At 41.7% G+C, this 16,465-nt stretch overlaps 1 protein-coding gene across 2 annotated transcripts; it reads right to left on the bottom strand.

Moving 5' to 3' along the window:
- Positions 1 to 14,179, bottom strand: comp (cartilage oligomeric matrix protein). 2 transcript variants are annotated; one of them, XR_008075580.1, is made up of 20 exons: positions 13,955 to 14,179; positions 12,046 to 12,119; positions 11,880 to 11,931; positions 11,175 to 11,320; positions 10,778 to 10,915; positions 10,585 to 10,662; positions 10,309 to 10,461; positions 10,005 to 10,109; positions 9,783 to 9,890; positions 9,518 to 9,677; positions 9,293 to 9,411; positions 9,131 to 9,183; positions 8,670 to 8,863; positions 8,369 to 8,547; positions 8,200 to 8,248; positions 7,898 to 8,094; positions 7,391 to 7,563; positions 1,299 to 1,438; positions 330 to 480; positions 1 to 258 (listed from the first exon to the last, which is right to left on the bottom strand). XR_008075580.1 is itself a non-coding variant. In XM_052475168.1 (19 exons), exons 1-19 carry the CDS (start codon positions 14,019 to 14,021, stop codon positions 422 to 424), a joined length of 2,244 nt encoding a protein of 747 aa, XP_052331128.1. In that variant the 5' UTR covers positions 14,022 to 14,179; the 3' UTR covers positions 1 to 421. The 2 variants fall into 2 exon arrangements, 1 of the variants encoding a protein (XP_052331128.1); XM_052475168.1 differs by having other exon boundaries at positions 1 to 480.
- Between the last annotated feature and the right edge of the window lie 2,286 nt (positions 14,180 to 16,465).

Below are 16,465 nucleotides of genomic sequence, written 5' to 3'. Positions count from 1 at the left end.
TCAAATGTTTTTATTTTCATAGGGTCCCCTCACAATGTAACACATTTACTGGCAACACCCTGATTATTAAACAAAAATACATTTTCACATTTATATATTGGTGACAGAGTAATGGTAGACAGAAAAGTCCCCTGAGAACTGGAATTATTGGGGAGCGAATGTAAGACAGGAAAATCCTCTGTCATTGCTGGTGGTGATCAATATGTCAGCCGCCATTTTGCTGAGTGAAATCTCACTGGGTAGGTGTGAAATGGCACCCTATTCCCTATATAGTCTTTAGTCAAAAGTAGTACAGTATATAGGAGATTGGGTGCCATTTAAGAAGCAACACTGTACTGTTCATCTGGGAGATGTGTTCCGGAATGTTGGGGTTGTAGATGTAGTCTTCTCAGTCTTCATTTGGGCAGATGTGCGTGCCCTGTTAGAACTGCAGCTGGACCTGTTGGGCTTGGTATGTATCGAAGTCCCCAGGGATTGTATCTAAAGGGAGCGGGCGAGATAAGTCAATATGGAATCTGTGCATGGCAATAGGCCAACCTACTGTAAATGAGTCATACTGTAAGTTAGTTGGTGTCTGTAGTACGTCCAAATTTCTTTACAATACCACACAACCAACAGACCAATATAATTAAAGGGGCATTCTGCAGTTGCTGCATCCATTTGTTTTCATAAATTAAGGATATGTACCCACTGATTCTTAAAGAATATAACTTAGAACTTAAGCTTAGTTCAACTATCGTACTGCATCAGAAACCAAAATATAAGCCTGTTTTACTCTGTTTATAAACAAAGTAAATGTAAACATACTATATAGCCTCAAACCATGTTTGAAACTATAATGTTGATATCATGGATATCAGTCCTTGCATCCATAGCGGTGTATATGAATTTGGAGTGGTTATATTCCTCTAGTCCCATCCCTCAGCTGTTAACCGAAAAAGGGGTGGGGAAAACACTTCATTGTTTCAACTGCTGATTGCCTCAAATGTATTTCTCTCTAAAACCTCAAACTAGTCGTATGTGTGCCAAGAGGACATTTAGATGGAGTCTATATAAATGCGGCCACAGTATCACTTCATGCTAATGTGAAGGCATAGAAGCAGGCACAAAATATAGGTAAATGCAGTTCCCCTTTAGCCAGAGACCAGTTTAATCCATTTCTCAATACAGGAATTATATTATCGGGATGCTGCAAGGCAATCATTCCGTAATTGATTCCCTAAGGTCCTCATTCTCCTCTACTTCCTGCTTGTTAAAAGGGTATTCTAAAGGGGGGTCAGCATTAGTGTGCTGCTCACCATTGCAGCGGTAGCGTAGGTTAGCCCAGATGATGTTCTCCTGAGAGAAGCAAAAGACGCCCAGTCTGCCTCCTCTCATGGTGGTGTCTATGATGATGCCTGTGTCTGCCACTAGCTGAGGACCCTCATAGAAACGCACCCTGAACATGGCACACACAAACACATAGGGAGACCAGTAAGGAACACAAAAATATGACAAAGGCTGCGTTTACACAGGCAGACCAATTATCTTCCCAATAATTCTGCAAAGATCAGAATTAGGCTGTCTGTGTAAATGCAGCCAAAATATGACCATCTCGAACCAGAATAGTTACAGCACCAGTCAAAAGTTTAGAGACACCTACTGGTTTTTCATAATTTTTACTATTTTCTACAATGAAAAAATAGAAAAATAGTGAAGACCTCAAAACTATGAAATAACACGTATGGAATCAAATCAAATCCAATTTTATTTGTCACATACACATGGTTAGCAGATGTTAATGCGAGTGTAGGAAAATGCATGTGCTTCTAGTTCCGACAATGCAGTAATAACCAACAAGTAATCTAACTAACAATTCCAAAACTACTGTCTTATACACAGTGTAAGGGGATAAAGAATATGTACATAAAGATATATGAATGAGTGATGGTACAGAGCAGCATAGGCAAGATACAGTAGATGGTATCGAGTACAGTATATACATATGAGATGAGTATGTAAACAAAGTGGCAAAGTTAAAGTGGCTAGTGATACATGTGTTACATAAGGATGCAGTAGATGATATAGAGTACAGTATATACGTATGCATATGAGATGAATAATGTAGGGTATGTAACATTATATTAGGTAGCATTGTTTAAAGTGGCTAGTGATATATTTTACATCATTTCCCATTAATTCCCATTATTAAAGTGGCTGGAGTTGAGTCAGTGTCAGTGTGTTGGCAGCAGCCACTCAATGTTAGTGGTGGCTGTTTAACAGTCTGATGGCCTTGAGATAGAAGCTGTTTTTCAGTCTCTCTGTCCCAGCTTTGATGCACCTGTACTGACCTCGCCTTCTGGATGATAGCGGGGTGAACAGGCAGTGGCTCGGGTGGTTGTTGTCCTTGATGATCTTTATGGCCTTCCTGTAACATCGGGTGGTGTAGGTGTCCTGGAGGGCAGGTAGTTTGCCCCCGGTGATCCGTTGTGCAGACCTCACTACACTCTGGAGAGCCTTGTGGGCGGTTGTGGGCGGAGCAGTTGCCGTACCAGGCGGTGATACAGCCTGCCAGGATGCTCTCGATTGTGCATCTGTAGAAGTTTGTGAGTGCTTTGGTGACAAGCCGAATTTCTTGAGCCTCCTGAGGTTGAAGAGGCGCTGCTGCGCCTTCTTCACGATGCTGTCTGTGTGAGTGGACCAATTCAGTTTGTAAAGTTCGTTCAGAGCCATCGATGTGTCTGCTTGGGGGGGAATATATACGGATGTGATTATAATCGAAGAGAACTCTCTTGGTAGATAATGCGGTTGACATTTGATTGTGAGGAATTCAAAATCAGGTGAACAGAAGGATTTGAGTTCCTGTATGTTTCTTTGATCACACCATGTCTCCTTAGCCATAAGGCATACGCCCCCGCCCCTCTTCTTACCAGAAAGATGTTTGTTTCTGTCGGCGCGATGCGTGGAGAAACCCGCTGGCTGCACCGCCTCCGATATCGTCTCTCCAGTGAGCCATGTTTCCGTGACGCAAAGAACGTTACAGTCTCTGATGTCCCTCTGGAATGCTACCCTTGCTCGGATTTCATCAACCTTGTTGTCAAGAGACTGGACATTGGCGAGAAGAATGCTAGGGAGTGGTGCACGATGTGCCCGTCTCCGGAGTCTGACCAGAAGACCGCCTCGTTTCCCTCTTTTACGGAGTTGTTTTTTTGGGTTGCCGCATGGGATCCATTCCGTTGTCCTGGTTGAAAGGCAGAACACAGGATCAGCGTCGCGAAAATCATATTCTTGTTCGTACTGATGGTGAGTTGACGCTGATCTTATATTCAGTAGTTCTTCTCGACTGTATGTAATGAAACCTAAGATGACCTGGGGTACTAATGTAAGAAATAACACGTAAAAAAAAAAAAAAAACTGCATAGTTTCCTAGGAACGCGAAGCGAGGCGGCCATCTCTGTCGGCGCCGGCATCATGTAGTAACTAAGAGTGTTAAACAAATCAAAATATATTTTATATTCTTCAAAGAAGCCACCATTTGCACACTCTGGCCATTCTCTCAACCAGCTTCATGAATTAGTCACCTGGAATGCATTTCAATTAACAGATGTGCCTTGTTAAAAGGCAATTTGTGGAATTTCTTTCCTTCTTAATATTTTTATTTCTCAGTTATTTTACCAGGTAAGTTGACTGAGAACACGTTCTCATTTACAGCAACGACCTGGGGAATAGTTACAGGGGAGAGATGAATGAGCCAATTGTAAACTGGGGATTATTAGGTGACCGTGATGGTTTAAGGGCCAGATTGGGAATTTAGCCAGGACACCAGGGTTAACACCCCTACTCTTACAATAAGTGCCATGGGATCTTTAATGACCTCAGAGAGTCAGGACACCCGTTTCACATCCCTTCCAAAAGGCAGCGTCCCCAATCACTGCCCTGGGGCATTGGGATATTTTTTTAGACCAGAGGAAAGAGTGCCTCCTACTGGCCCTCCAACACCACTTCCAGCAGCATCTGGCCTCCCATCCAGGGCTTGCTTCAGAAGCAAGCCAGCAGTGGTATGCAGGGTGGTATGCTGCTGGCAAATGCATTTGAGCCAATCAGTTGTGACAAGGTAGGGCTGGTATACAGAAGATAGCCCTATTTGGTAAAATACCAAGTCCATATTATGGCAAGAACATCTCAAATAAGCAAAGAGAAAAAACAGTCCCTCATTATTTTAAGAAATGAAGGTCAGTCAATGCGGAAAAGTTCAAGAACTTTGAACATTTCTTCAAGTGCAGTTGCAAAAACCATCAAGCGCTATGATGAAACTGGCTCTCATGAGGACCTCCACAGGAAAGGAAGACCCAGAGTTACCTCTGCTGCAGTGGATAAGTTCATTAGAGTTAACTGCACCTCAGATTGCAGCCTAAATAAATATTTAATGGAGTTCAAGTAGCAGACACATCTCAACATCAACTATTCAGAGGAGACTGCATGAATCAAGCCTTTATGGTTGAATTGCTGCAAAGAAACCACTACTAAAGGACACCAATAAGAACAAGAGACTTGCTTGGGCCAAGATAAACACAAGCAATGAACATTAGACGGGTGGAAATCTATCCTTTGGTCTGATGAGTCCAAATTTGAGATTTTTGGTTCAAACCGTTGTGTCTTTGTGAGACGCAGAGTAAGTGAACGGATGATCTCCGCATGTGTGGTTCCCACCGTGAAGCATGGAGGAGGAGGTGTGATGGTGTGGGGGTGCTTTGCTGTTGACACTGTCAGTGATTAATTTAGAATTCAAGGCGCACTTAACCAGCATGGCTACCACAGTATTCTGCAGCGATAGGACATCACATCTGGTTTGCGCTTAGTGGGACTATTATTTGCTTTTCAACAGGACCCAAAACACACCTCCAGGCTGTGTAAGGGCTATTTGACCAAGAAGGAGAGTGATGGAGTGCTGAATCAGATGACCTGGCCTCCACAATCAGCCAACCTCAACCCAATTGAGATGGTTTGGGATGAGTTGGACTGCAGAGTGAAGGAAAAGCAGCCAACAAGTGCTCAGCATATGTGGGAACTCCTTCAAGACTGTTGGAAAAGAATTCCTCATGAAGCTAGTTGAGAGAATGCCAAGAGTGTGCAAAGCTGTCATCAAGGCAAAGGGTGGCTACTTTGAAGAATCTCAAATATAAAATATATTTTAATTTGTTTAACACTTTTTTGGTTACTACATTTAAATTGTATTATTTGACCTTTTTTTATAAAGGTTTTTCTCATTGAGATAACATCTCTTTTCTAAGAGAGACCTGGTCCAATAGCAGCAGGGGGAACAATGTTTCAGACAAAACAACTTACATACACTAACACAACATTAAACAAAACTATAAACACAGATACAGTACAACAACTACATTAGAGACAATTACACTCTTCTATGATATAAACATCGAACAAGTGTTTAAACTTCACCAATGAGACTAGATCATCAAATTTTAAAATGTTCTGGAGAGAATTCCAGGACTACGGAGCTAAGTAACTAAAACTATTTCTACCATGACCTGTTCTAATTTTTGGTACTGTTTGAAGCAAATGAGGATGGGACTGTAACTGATATTTATTTTACCGACCTGACTAAAAAAGAAAAGAACAATAATTTGTGTAAATTCCTTAGTAAACCAAGGGTTCTCTCTGCCCTTACTCCTGATTTTATTTTCAGGGGCATGCCTAGTGCATACATCCTGGAATGTGTTGTGGAAGTAAGAAATGGCTAGTTCAACATAAGGGATTAATTCCATTCCATTCAATGCTATATACATCATGTTAAAAACTTTGAATGTCAAACCGCTTCCAGTTTCTTTTCGTAATGACACGTGGAGATTTCTTAGGAATTTTGCCATCTCTCACACAGGCAATAGCACAGTGATCACTTGTCATTTGCAAAAATACCAGAAGCATTAAAACGATGAGGAGTATTGGTTAAGATCAAATAAATCAAAGAGGATATTTTATATTCAACCAAGTTACACTGTTGACAATCTGAGTGAGATTATAGGTATTGCATAGAATTTTGAGTTGATGTTAGCCAGTCCTGAATCAGATCACCCATCAGGAAAAACTCAGAATTGACATTCTGTGATAACAATTTGAAAATACAATCCAGAGAGCCAACAGTAGCAGATGGAGGTCTAGAACAACAAGATAGAACAATATTTAAAGATGCACCAAGGTTTAGGTTGAAAGACAGATATTCAAATTGCTTAGGTTTAGTAACAGAAATCAGAAAACCACAGGGAACTTGTCTTTTACGTATACAGCAACATCAACACCCATAGATTTACCATCTGTACAAAAAACATTGTAACCATTTATGCCAATATTTTTGTCTGTAATAGATTTTTTAAGCCAGGTTTCAGAAAGCATAAATACATCAGGGTCGGCAGTTTTTATCCATACATCCACCAAATCAAGCTTCGGCAGAAGACTTCTTACATTCATATGCAAAAACTTCAGGCCACTCTGACTACTTAATTCGACAGGGGTAAGAATGTCAGGACCTGGGTTAGACAATTTCCAGACAATAGAAGCAGCAAGATAATGGCAAGTCTAGATCGAGGGTTACAACATTTGGATTTACAGACAGCCCTTGAACGAGAAACCATAGTCACCAGAGATTCCATGTGTGTTATATGATTTCATATGTGTTATATGATTCCATGTGTGTTATATGATTCCATATGTGTTATATGATTCCATATGTGTTATATGATTCCATGTGTGTTATATGATTCCATATGTGTTATATGATTCCATATGTGTTATATGATTCCATATGTGTTATATGATTCCATATGTGTTATATGATTCCATGTGTGTTATATGATTCCATATGTGTTATATGATTCCATATGTGTTATATGATTCCATATGTGTTATATGATTCCATATGTGTTATATGATTCCATATGTGTTATATGATTCCATATGTGTTATATGATTCCATATGTGTTATATGATTCCATATGTGTTATATGATTCCATATGTGTTATTTCATAGTTTTGATGTGTTCACTATTATTCTACAATGTAGAAAATAATAAAAATAAATAAAAATCCTTGAATGAGTATGTGTGTCCAAACGTTTGACTGGTACTGTATGTTAGAACTGGAAGATGTTTCCTATTGTGGTAAAGAATACCATTTGGATTATATGATAAGAGAAAACATGCATGAAAATAATTTTGTGTTGTTCAAGTTCAACAGTATGTGTTCTTATAAAATGTTGTCAGTTCAATCAGTTGTACACGTAATGCCACAAATTAAAATTGAGTGTATTATCAAAGGACAATGTCATGTCATAAATGTCAAACTGCGCCAAAGGCCATCAAACACCTATGACTTGTGTCTAACAGCAGCCTACTACCTGATGTATCCATCTTGGGGCCTGTGTTGCAAGAACCAGCGGTAGGAGGTCTTGTCCTTCCAGCCCACGTTGCGGGCATCTTTCCACAGCAGCTTCACCTGGTCACTGGTGTCTCCGGTGTGCCACAGGGAGTTACGTAGATTTTCCCCTGGTCCCGTGTTGGACTTTACAGCCTAGTTGTCAACACAATTGCATAGGCACCAATGTTACATAACTGTGGATCTCTTCCAATGTATCAATCTGGGCAGGTGTTTTAATAGTTCAGCTCAAGGGGGAAGAAACTGGAAAATGTATCTATTCTCCATTGAGCTGGTTTTTAGTCTAGGAGTAGACTTAATCTTGGTCTAAGAAACTGGCCCTATGGGTATTCCCTACAAAGGGTGAGTTGTGTGTAGGCCAGACTATTGACCGAGTTGTGGTGTGTTGGCATGAATTTGTATATGAACTTGACTTTTACTACGACTGGATAAGTCATATATAGTATGTGCGTATAGGATTTTGTTTTACCTTCAGTTGTATCCCTGGTTCTGCCACAGCTCGGAACGGATTGGCCTGCCAGTAGATCTGCTCAACTTGTTTCCACATCACTACGTAGAAGGAGGAAGAGTCCTGGTAGCCAAAGATGAAGCCTGCATAGTCGTCGTCTGTTACCGTATTCACATGGAACGTCCCTTCGAAGTCAACGCCGTTGAAAGCCGTGTAACCTTGAGAGAATGGCGTGAGTTTGGGTCAGGGTGTGTTTCTAAAGGTACATAAATTGGTTTATTGAATGAATCCAACGTGAGACACAGTGTGATTGCTGTTCTTACCAACAGCCAGTCCAGGGTCACTGTTCATAGTTTGGACGATCTCTCTACCCTGTGGAAAGAGAATCAGATAAAATGATGGAACTTAAGCAGTTAACATGTCTCCTGGCAATTATTTGTATATACTGTAACACCCTTTGACTTAGATTAGATTTAATGCATGCATCAATACCTGATCGAGCACCACCCAGTTAGGATCTATCTGTGCGTCTCCCTCCGGGTCCAGCACCACTGTCTGGTAGGCCCTGAAGTCTGTGAGAGTAACCTCAGCGTTCTCCGGGCACACATCGATGCTGTCGATGATGGTGTCGTTGTCAAAGTCGTTCTCGCACACATTCCCAACCCCATCACCTGTAACAAGAAAATCGAAAGAAATGTGTGACTTTGAAGACACAGGATAACATTAATATCAAAATGACACGGATATATTGAAGAACTGTTTTGAAACTGGGCTGAAAGATGGCTAGACTCACCGTCAGAGTCCTCCTGCAGAGGGTTGGGAATGAGGCGACAGTTGTCCGGTCCCGGGGGCAGAAGGTCAGGAATACCATCATTGTCATCGTCGTTGTCACACTCGTCCCCCAGGCCATCCTTGTCCGTGTCCAGCTGGGCGCTGTTGATGACCGCAGGGCAGTTGTCCTGAGAGTCCTGGTGACCGTCACCATCACTGAGAATAGTAGAGAAAAACACAAGGAGACCAATACCGAGATTTGGCTGGGGTAGGATTCAGCATTGGAGACCATTTTACAGTTCTCACTGTTGTGGGTTTATGAAAGTTTAAGTGTTGATCCAAAGTCATTACATAACATATAAAATAATATTTGGAAGGTAATTTTTAATAATGGAGTACCAATAGATTGGATCCACACGCACAGGCCTACAATGGTTAAAGGCAGGGAGGTGGAAAGAAAGCTAGTTAGTAACACTACTATACCTGTCCTTATTGGTGTCACAAGGGTCTCCGATCAAGTCGTTGTCCATATCCAACTGTGGAAACATAAATATCATTCAAACAAACCAAAGTTGGTTGTGCTGCTACGTACAACATGTTGTAATGACTAGAATGTGTACAAGTACAGCCAATACGAAACCAGACCTGGTCAGGGTTGGGAACGTAAGGGCAACTGTCACAGGCATCTCCGACTTTGTCCCCATCTCGATCCTTCTGGTCAGTATTGGGAACCCTTTTGCAGTTGTCCAGGTTATTGGGGATCCCTGTAGTAGGGAAGATATATTATCTTTGTCATATGTCAATTGACATGTATTACAGCAATAGTAGAATTAGTCTTGTCACGGTCAAATACTGTCCATGCATACTGACCGTCGCCATCAATGTCTTCGTCACATTCGTCACCCAGTCTATCAATATCAGTGTCTTTCTGGTCGTTGTTTTTGATCATACGGCAGTTGTCACAGGCGTCTCCAAAGTCGTCTTCGTCCACGTTTCTTTGGTTGACGTTTGGTACCAGCACACAGTTGTCCTACCATAGAGGCATCAGAGTCTTATCAGAGCCTGTCTTTACACTAAGATACAAAATAGGGTGTAAATACTTGTAGTAAGCATGAGCGAGAGAGAGACCAGTAACCTGTGTATTTAAGATTCCATCCCCATCTGCATCCTCATCGCAGGCGTCTCCTATACCATCCTTGTCTGCGTCCTCTTGGCCAGAGTTGGGTACCGTTTGACAGTTATCCTATATAAAGCACATGACTGTGACTTAATTTTTCTGCTTTAGATTTTTCTGTCTGTTTGAAATAGTATAGTCACAGTTTTCCTTTGTCTTTTCAAGGTGATAATAGTGTATTACCTTGGCACAGTTCCTCTCGGCACATTCCTGTTTCTCATCAGGGAAGCCATCAATGTCAATATCAGATCCGCAGAAGTAGCCATTGCCAGCCCATCCCACCCCACACTGTGAATCAGGATAAAGACAGAGTTATGGACTGTACATGAAATGTCAATTAACATTCAATTCCATTTCAGCAGAATCAATAAAGGGCAATCTGCATCCAACAGAATGCTATAGACAACATGTATTAAAAGGAGCAGTATACATTTAGGTTGTATTCATATTCATATTGATCCATTGCAACATAATCGTATCCCATTACCTGACACTCTATTTTCCCATCTCGTTGGACAATACACTCTCCGCTGGCATGGCAGGGGTTGGGCTGGCCATTACCACATGCTCTCTCAGGCTTACAGCCCTTGCGCTGATCCCCAACATAGCCTGCCTTACAGAGGCCACACCTAAACGAGCCCTGACAACAACAAACACCGCCACCACATTGTAAACTTAGTTCCTCAAGACCTCAGAGGAAAGACCTCTGGATTTTCAAATATACAGTATTGAGTGGCATTGATTGGTTATTATTTATACTTACAGGTGTGTTTACACAATTGGAATTTTCCACACAACCTCCATTCTTGGGTCCTTCGCACTCATTGATGTCCTTGCAGACCTGAGTACAATTCAAATACAAAAAAAGAAAGCCATAATGCATATATCTTCAAACAAAACCTTACATGTTGCCAATGCCAAGCTCATAAGCTTTTTGCTTGAGCCAAAATGCCTACCTGTTTGTTTTTAGTGGCGTAGGAGAGGCTTACTCCCTGCACCTGAGGGCCAGTGTAGCCAGTTGGACAGGGGCCACAGCGGAAACCTGGGGACGTGTTTATGCAGCGCACACCCATGTGGCAAGGCTTCACCACACACTACACAGGAGCAGAGGAGAGAGAGTGTATTAATATGTTCGAAATGTGACTCTTCAATAGATATTAGAATTTGCCATTGAGATATCATGAAATCAGACACTTTAACAGTTGATTTAAAACCAACGTACACAATAACTTGTGCAATACACAATAACACATACTATGAGTACATGATCGTGTTTCAATTTAGGCCCACTACAGAATACTAGGTGAATTTGTTTTTTGGGGGGAGGTGGGGGTGTTTGCTCAAGTGTCCTACCTCGTCCACATCCATGCATCGGGTACTGTTGCCCACCATGCCCTCGGGGCAGGGGCCACACTTGATGCCGCCAGCCGTTTCAATGCACTTTACCCCCGGGTGGCAGGGGTTAGGGTCACAGGAGGGGCGAGAGGGACCTTGCATGCCTAGGGGGGGTGATAAGTCATCCATCAGCCAAGTAGACCACCTGAATTAATGTTCTGAATTGTAGCGCTCTCCCATACAATGTCTCCATCTACTGGAGGCAATGAAACTTAATTGGCTCATTCATCCCCCCTCCTCTCCCCTGTAACTATTCCCCAGGTAGTTGCTGTAAATGAGAATTTGTTCTGTCGACTTATCTGGTAAAAATAAATAAAATAAAAAAACATGGCATTTTCTAGTTGTTTACATTTTCCATTAAATATGAATATGTTGATTTATGTACTGTATATATTCAAAAGTACATGAAAGCCAATAATATGATAAATGTACCATATTTACATATAATAGAGATAGCAATCATGCTGTTGATATATTGGTGAAATGTTCTATGTGGAATGTATACATAATTATATATTAAATATGTACTTATTAATGTATGTACTGTATTCAAAATACAGTAACTGTTTTATGTGCCTGAAGGAGCTTTAGCCTGCTACACCACAGTATTTACTGCCATCCAACTGGCATATCTATTTCTGCTGGCTGGCCTAGGCTACTCACCACAGGCTTCACACTCCATCACTGTGTTCTTCAGGAACACAATCTCTTGGATCTGCATGGAGGTACAAATACACGATTAGTTCACATTATTAAACTGTATGGGACCATATACTGGACCTGAAATCCTCACAGAGAGTTGCCCTGTACGTCCAAACAGTGGCTTTACCTGTTGTTTCAGCAGTTCTTTGATCTCAGCCAGAGCTTGATTTGTTCCCTTGATCTGATTGAGGATTTCTCCATCTGAAAATTAAATATTTCATAATACTGTATTAGCGACACATTGGCAATGGACAGAACATACTTCCTGTTCCAGTATACTACGTTTCAACCAAAGTCAAAGGACGAGTCAGTTGATAGTAAGAATAGACATTTTAGGTGAATGGGGTGTTATCATCATAGGATGCCAAGATCAACTCAAACTAATGTCAACCCCACCGAAGTCCTCCTCATGTTGCAACAGAATGTTCGTCACATCACAAAGCTCTTGCTCGTACACTCTTAAAAAAGAAAAGTGCTATCTAGAACCTAAAGGGGTTCTTCGGCTGTTCCCATAGGAGAACCATTTGAATAATGCTTTTTTGGTTTAAGGTAGAACCCTTTTGGGTTCCATATAGAATAATTTTTACAGAGGGTTCTACATGGAACCCAGAAGGGTTCTACCTGGAACCAAAAAGGGTTCTACCTTGAACCAAAAAGGGTTATCCTGTGGGGACAGCTGAAGAAACCTTTCAGAAACCTTTTTTTCTACCTCATTCCTCTTCTTGTGACATTGTTTTGGAAGCACATCTGTGTTGGACTCAAGTCATCAGTGAGCAATGAGTTGGGGATGAACTATGCAGATGTCCTTCTATAAAACAACATAATCCACTTCCCCATTCATCATCTTTACTACCTGAGTGGGCTCTCTGCCTCTGCGCTACTATCCCCCTGCCACAAGAGCTGGCATTCCAAGACTATCCGTTGGCCTGAATTACATGCATACTCAAACACAGAGACTTACATGTCGTGGGGTTTGTGCCAAATGCTTTTTCCTACTGCTGCAAAACCAATTTGTCTCAAATTTGGATCGATAACTAATTTCAATGTGAAAGATATCGAATAGGAGCTTGGAAAGAACAGAGCAGATACTATACTGGAGTCTGGTTAAGTTTCACAGTTGTTGGCAAGAATCATGGCAAGGTCACTCACTTTAAGGCTTAATTATGGACTCCTGTGGATATTAGATTTACAGGGCATGAGGTCTGGGCCTTACCCAGGAAGAAGTGTCCCAGATGAATAGGATGCTGGGATAACCTGGTATGTGGGGACTGTTGTGCTGCTCCAATAGGAACCTACTAGATATATTATTTGACCTAGGACAACTCCTTAGGGATCTGTGTTGTGTCAACATCTCTTGAGCATGGAGGAGGGGAAGTGTGGTCTTCACATTAGGAGCTGACATGTTTTCTGTATGAATTCCTAGCAACAGGCTCCAGAAATAATGGTGTGAACACTACAATGACACTACCAGTGTGATTTGACAAGTTGCTCAACAGCATAAGCTGCTGAATGAATCAGCCCATTGGCCATGAAGATGATAGGACTTAGCATTTCAGATGTGTAAATGAATGCTGAATATGAATGCTGAAAATAAGGAATATGCTTAATAAAAACAGTGACATTCAATTGGGATGATTATCATATAAACGTAGCATTTTAGACAAATATAATTTTACGTGACATTGACAAGACATGTATTTTACATTTATCACAGGCTCCCAAAATAATTTGATCTGTAAAGGTGGTAACACTTTATAATAACTTCCAATAAGTTAGCATTAATAAACTATTTATATACTATTAATAATAACTCACGTATAGAAATAATTATTTGTAAACATTTATAAACATGTATAAGCATTTATAAGCACTACAATTCGTAATCATTTATACAATTTATAATCATTAATTTATAAATGCCTTATTCACGTCACTGTTATTATAAGGTGTTACCAGACTTTCAAATCTCCAACATTTTTGACCTACAAGTATATATTAAGTTCTCACTAAAGATACTAAAGTGATTATAGACATACCTCTCTGACCAGCTACTAGCTCACTGCTCACACTGAGAGAAATCACCAACACCAGGATCCACAGCATGTTCTTATTTTCCCTTAGACTTCTCTACGGCAACTGACAAGTAAAGGTATGTGAAGTCTGGAGCCACTGTGTGAAGTCTGGTGTGGTTCAACCAGGTTATCCAAATTCTGCCCCGTCTTCAAGTAGGACCAGGGAAGGCTCCTGCAGCAGGGTTTGGAGAGTCAGAGAGAGTGGGATCTGTCTCCTCTCCTGCCTCTTTTTATACATCTCTCCTAGAGTGACATCACCTCCGCCCAGGAGGTCCTCTGGAACCCTTCACTTTGGAATGTCCACGTAACACAGAAGCCCACTGGTCCAAAATCATGGTGCTTTAGGACAGAGTCCTCTCAACTTTGATTAAATGTAGACAAGATCCCACGAATACCAATGGGGAAATTGCTACCTAAATATGATCCCCAATCAGAGACAACAATAAACAGCTGCCTCTGATTGGGAACCATATCAGGCCACCATAGAAATACAAAAACACCTAGATGACCCACCATAGTCACTATCACGCCCCAACAAACATAGAGAATAAACAGCTTTCTATGGTCAGGGCATAACAGCCTGGGAACTGTCGCCGGAAGCTCCGGACTGGGAACTGTCGCCGGAAGCTCCGGCCTGGGAACTGTCGCCGGAAGCTCCAGACTGGGAACTGTCGCCGGAAGCTCCGGCCTGGGAACTGTCGCCGGAAGCTCCGGCCTGGGAACTGTCGCCGGAAGCTCCGGCCTGGGAACTGTCGCCGGAAGCTCCGGACTGGGAACTGTCGCCGGAAGCTCCGGCCTGGGAACTGTCGCCGGAAGCTCCGGCCTGGGAACTGTCGCCGGAAGCTCCGGACTGGGAACTGTCGCCGGAAGCTCCGGCCTGGGAACTGTCGCCGGAAGCTCCAGACTGGGAACTGTTGCCGGAAGCTCCGGCCTGGGAACTGTCGCCGGAAGCTCTGGACTGTGGAGGCGCACTGGAGGCCTGATGCGTGGGACCGGTACCGGTCATCACAACACGTTTTGCCTGCTAGTAAAGCCTAGTCAGTTCAGCAGCTAAGTTAACAGCTCATCAAATAAAGCATTAAGAGAGAAACCAATAAGCAGCACAAACTGAAACTAACCATGTCTTAAGTCTTCAATCCTCTATTAAGTTATAATGAATTTGAATGATTAGTATTTTTTCTGATCAGGTTGTCTATTGGGTACACCTCTTGGACATCACAACTTCTGTCAAAATAAAAGTGGGACCCAGATCAACTCCAGTATTTGCTTGAACCATGATTTACAACTGATTGCATGGGAAGCATGGATGTGTGTTATATGTTTTGTTTGCCAGTGATGGAACCAACAGATGTTGGTTGCATTCCAGTGCAGGCACCCCTGAGGCTTTCTGATGCATGCACCTTGACTGGCTTTCATCACTTCCAGTACATTTATCCTAGCTCCCTCCTAAACCCTCTACAATAGAGAAGCTTCCTCCTGGTCCCTCACTGGAAAAACAAATCAAGAAGCCCTGATTTCTGTCTTCACTACTAGCTTGAATGCTTCAATAGTGATCTCAGAAGGGAAACAAAACTACACTACATTTGACTGTGTCTTTGCCTCTCTCTACAAACAGTTATCAGTCAGAGGGTAAAGAAAAAGGGAAGGCATGGGGTTGGTTTCAAGGCATCTCTTTCCAAAGATGTTGATGTTTCTTTGGGATTTTTGGACATGGACTCAAAGTTTGACAGGAAACAAGGTGATGCATGACTTGTTCCCTTAGAAGTCTCCTTTGATGATCCAAGTCCAACTCTGGAAAAACATTAATACCTTTCTCTAGTTGTGCATTTAAACTTTTAGCCAGGCTGACGAAACTGAGAGTACAATGAATCTTTCAAGGTGTCCTCAGCTCTCTGTGCTGACTTTTGGTTTCACTTGAAAAAGAGCATTGTTTTCTGTATGTGAGATGGGACTGAGGTGCATACAAAATAAGCTAGAATTTGTATGAAGAGGGAAAATAAAGGGAATGCTTGTTCTTGGTCAGTGATCTCTTCTGCTGTTGTGGGGTATGTAAGTGTCAGGGGTCAGAGGTTGTGACCTTCTGTAAAGTTTATCAGTGATGGTTCATTAGCCGTACTACAAAGGACAGGAAGTGAGACAAGTGCAAACAAACACAGACATAGCTTAATGTTTCAACACCATTTTGAGTTCAGTATGACAACCTTTGAAGATACTTTTGTAATGACACTGCTCACTTTTGAATAAGTTACATTTCTTCATGGAAAAGTATATAGAGACATGCAACTTTCGCCTTAAATACCTGAATTTCTGTTGTGTTTTTTGCGTGGTCACTTGTTTTATTTAATGTGTTGAATATGGGTACAGTGGCAATTTGCCCTTATTGATTTATTTTACATTTCAATATAAAAACAACATTTTATAAAATAATTCCTTACTATGTTGCACAATTCTGTATGAATGCATAGCTTTCCACCT

This window comes from Oncorhynchus keta, chromosome 22 (genome assembly GCF_023373465.1).
Source record: "Oncorhynchus keta strain PuntledgeMale-10-30-2019 chromosome 22, Oket_V2, whole genome shotgun sequence".
Lineage (NCBI taxonomy): Eukaryota > Metazoa > Chordata > Actinopteri > Salmoniformes > Salmonidae > Oncorhynchus > Oncorhynchus keta.
This window is presented reverse-complemented; position numbering and strand designations above follow the sequence as displayed.

Coding starts and splice junctions, on each gene's coding strand:
- comp (XM_052475168.1), bottom strand. CDS start 14,021: ATGCTGTGGATCCTGGTGTTGGTGATTTCTCTCAGTGTGAGCAGTGAG. Junction 11,321..11,879: donor GATGGAGTGTGAAGCCTGTG/GTGAGTAGCCTA, acceptor CACCCCCCCTAG/GCATGCAAGGTCCCTCTCGC. Junction 10,916..11,174: donor GATGCATGGATGTGGACGAG/GTAGGACACTTG, acceptor GCTCCTGTGTAG/TGTGTGGTGAAGCCTTGCCA.